This window comes from Strongyloides ratti, scaffold srae_scaffold0000025 (assembly GCF_001040885.1).
Source record: "Strongyloides ratti genome assembly S_ratti_ED321, scaffold srae_scaffold0000025".
Classification (NCBI taxonomy): domain Eukaryota; kingdom Metazoa; phylum Nematoda; class Chromadorea; order Rhabditida; family Strongyloididae; genus Strongyloides; species Strongyloides ratti.
In genome coordinates, this window is record NW_020171543.1 from 7,164 (window position 1) to 10,768 (window position 3,605).

A 3,605-nucleotide genomic window follows, 5' to 3' on the forward strand; every position below is an offset into this window, starting at 1 on the left:
TTACCTACATTAGGATCATTAAATTTTGTTAAATATAATCAACATAAAAAAATGTTTTATCAATTTATTCAAAAAAAAGACTTTGATAAAAAGCAAGAATTAAAATGTTTATCAAAAGTCGAAGATGAAAATAAAGACCATCTTGATGAATTTTATTCTAAAGCTGCTGAATTTACTATAATAAATTTTAACAATAAAATAAATATTTCTAAAAAAATATCAAATGAAATAATTTTTAATAGTTTTAAAATGGACAATTTTGGAGCATACATTTGTAAGGATTCTAACTACACCAAATTTTACAATAAAAATATCATATCACTTGAAAAAATTTATTTTATACCCGAAAATGGGACTGAAATAATTTTAAATGATGTTAAATTAGAAGGAAATATAAGTCAATACGCTGGATGCCAACGATCATATAAACCATTTTCTAGTACAATCAAAATTAAAATAGACTTTATGGAAAACAATAAATCTTCTACAGTTATTGGTAAATTTCCTACATTATCAGAAGGTATAGAAATTGAAAATAATCAAGTAATTTATAAGGACTATGGTAATATAACTAATATAACAATTCAATGTGAATACGAAACAGTTTTTAGTACTATTTTTTCTACAAAACAAAATTTTATATTTTTTAATAGAGAATTTATCAGATACAAAACTAAAGTTGTAAAAGATTCTAATAATTCAAAAACTATAGTTGATACAACATCAAATTCAATGTTATGGATAATAGCATTTGTTTTAATTGTTATATTTTTCTGTACAGTAATTGTTATTATTGTAGTAGTAATGAAAAAAAGAAAAAAAAGAAAATTAAAGGCAAAAAAAGATATTAATAAATCAGATCTTTCTTTATCGGATTCTCTTTCATCAACATCTAGTTCAACTTCAAGTTCAATTTTGTCTCAAAGTAAGAACTTTTTAAAGAAAAAGGGGAAAAAAAATTCTAATGAAAAAATTACTTCTACATTATCGGATTTATCAACTACTACAGAAAGTGGATCATTATTAAGTGTATCGTCAAGTAATGATCAAAAAAAAGGAGGAAAAAATTTTTCTAAATATAATAAATTTAGAATTACAGCCAAGTAGACGAAAAATAAATCTGCATTTAATTTATAAGTATTTTCTGATTTTTGTAAAATTGCTTCTTAACTAAGAAATAATATAATAGAAAAATAATAAAAAAAAAATATTAGATAACATAATTTTTAATTCTCTAAGTTAATTTTAAAACGAGTAGCTAGTTCTATATATTATTCATAATTATTAGTATCTTAATTGTTATAACTTACTCGATTTTCATAAAAAAATTTTTTAATATTTAAAACTATAATTAATAATGTACTTTTTTTAAAATAACAAAATCTAAAATATATAATAATAATTGGATTTATGATATTATTAATAATAATATATAAGAAAAACCATCACTTTAAATATAAGAAATTACATGTTTAAAATTTTCAAAAACAAAACTTTTTTTTATGTAAAGACATTGTATTTTTTAATTAAAAAATTATTAGAAAAAGTATACCAAGATATAATTATTGTACAAAATATTTTCATAATTTCAGAAAATGTTATCACTGAGTTAAATAAATTTCTAAAAATTTTGTGTTGTTCCAAATATGTTTAAAAATTCACAATATTTATTTATAATTATTAATTTAACTTTTTTATAAACTTGAAAGAACAATATGTAATTTAACAATCACTTAATTTTTTTTAGAAACTTATTAGTAGAAGAATATTATATACAAATTTATTGAAAATTGAAAAAATGTTTATTGAGCTAATTTTAGAAAAAAAAATTGCTAAAATGAACAATTTTTTTAAAGATTAATTCAAAAATAAGAAAAAAAAATTAAAGTATTTGATATTTTGGATAAAAATGGTTATTAAAAATTTTCTTCCATAACAATTTTTAATGAATAAAAAACAGATAGTACAGTTTAGTTATATTTATGATTGAAATTTTCATTAAAATATATATTATTTTATGGTAATATTTTTAATTGTTATTATTATTTTATAAATTTATTTTAAAAAATTATTAATATCAAATGTAATCACAATGAGAATTTTTAAAAAGTCTTTTAAGAAACTCAAATAAAAAGATTCTTTAAATATAAAATAAAATTGATAAAGAATTTATTTATTATAAACAGTTTTGTAAATATATTTAAAAATTATGTATTTCTAAGGAAAATTTCTCTTTATTTTATATAACATGATGTACCAGACATCCCTGTTTAGTAACAGAATCTCTGTATAATTTTCTAATTAATTATACATATTGTAATAATATACATATTTTTTAAAACAGAATAATACATAATAAATTAATAACATTGTTAAAAAAAATATATTTGTTTTTTTGTATTATCATTTTGTTAATTTTATATACTTCATTTTAATGTTATCATTATATAAAACATAATAAAAATTATTTACATAACTGAAATTTACTATGTTATACATTATAAAATTTAAATAATATTTATGGTAATTTTTAATCAAAAATTTATTATTTTTTTACTAAAATTCAATCATTAATTTATATAAAATTTAACATGAAATATTTTCTTTTATTAATTTTACTGACAAAATTTATGTCTCAAATGGTTATAGGTAATGATTCAGAATTATTTATGGGTGACAGTAATAATCCTTACGAAATTAAACATATTATGCAAATTAAACTTCACAATCTTGAAAACTTTAAAACAAATTTAACAAAATTTGAAAATGTTCGTTTTCAAAATTTCAAAATTCTTTACATTGATTGGGATGAACTACAAAAGAAAAATCATAATTCAAATACTACACTTGGTTTTTACATAGGAACAAAAAATACTGGCATGTATAAAATATCTTATACTGTAGGTTATTACGATGGTTTCACATTTGATGGTCTTGAAGAACGTCCCATAATTTGTACAGTTAATCAATGTGATTTTGGTTATTTTTTTTTTGATAAAGAATTAAACTATGAAAAATTAAATGAGAAAGGAAATATATATACAGTTGAGTATGCTGTATTACTTATTGTTAAATCATTAAGTAATATAATAGTTTTACAAGAAGTAAGTTATCATAAGATGAACATAAATATTGGTTTATGTCCTTACATCAACTGGGTATCAAAAAAAGGACCACTAAAATTTATACCAGAAGATCATATAAAAGATAATGGATATTTTGAATCATCCAATGGAAATGCTCATATTATAATTCCTTTCTTTAAAAAATCTTTAGACTCAAACTTTTTCTCTTGTGGTAAATTTAAACAACCAACTTTAAATGATATATCTATTGGATATAATTTAAAATATCAAAATAATGAAAATCGGTATGAACGAAAAATTAATCCATCTCACGATAATATAAATTGCAAAAATGAAAATGACCAGGAAAAATATTATTTTTTTGCCTACTCAGAAAATTATACAAATTATATGGGTGAAAGAAGAATGGATAAAATTGATATTTCTTTTGATAAAAATTATAAGATATATGCTGGTCAATCAATTTATATATATCCTAGAGGCAAAATTGAAAATTTTATTAAAACTTATCATCCATTT

The 3,605-nt window shown here is 19.2% G+C and overlaps 2 protein-coding genes across 2 annotated transcripts in view; both read left to right on the top strand.

Annotated features, from left to right (window-relative positions):
* The window catches only part of SRAE_0000075200 (Hypothetical protein), a gene marked incomplete at both ends in the record, with an annotated part of 3,954 nt that extends 2,847 nt beyond the window's left edge, over positions 1 to 1,107 (top strand). The window contains one exon of the mRNA XM_024646691.1: positions 1 to 1,107. Within this exon, the coding sequence (XP_024500844.1) occupies positions 1 to 1,107 (1,107 nt within the window).
* A 1,523-nt stretch (positions 1,108 to 2,630) lies between these two features.
* Positions 2,631 to 3,605, top strand: SRAE_0000075300 (Hypothetical protein; the record flags this gene model as incomplete). The annotated part of the gene is made up of 1 exon (XM_024646692.1): positions 2,631 to 3,605. A coding segment is annotated over one exon (975 nt), but the record flags the coding sequence as incomplete, so codon positions are not given.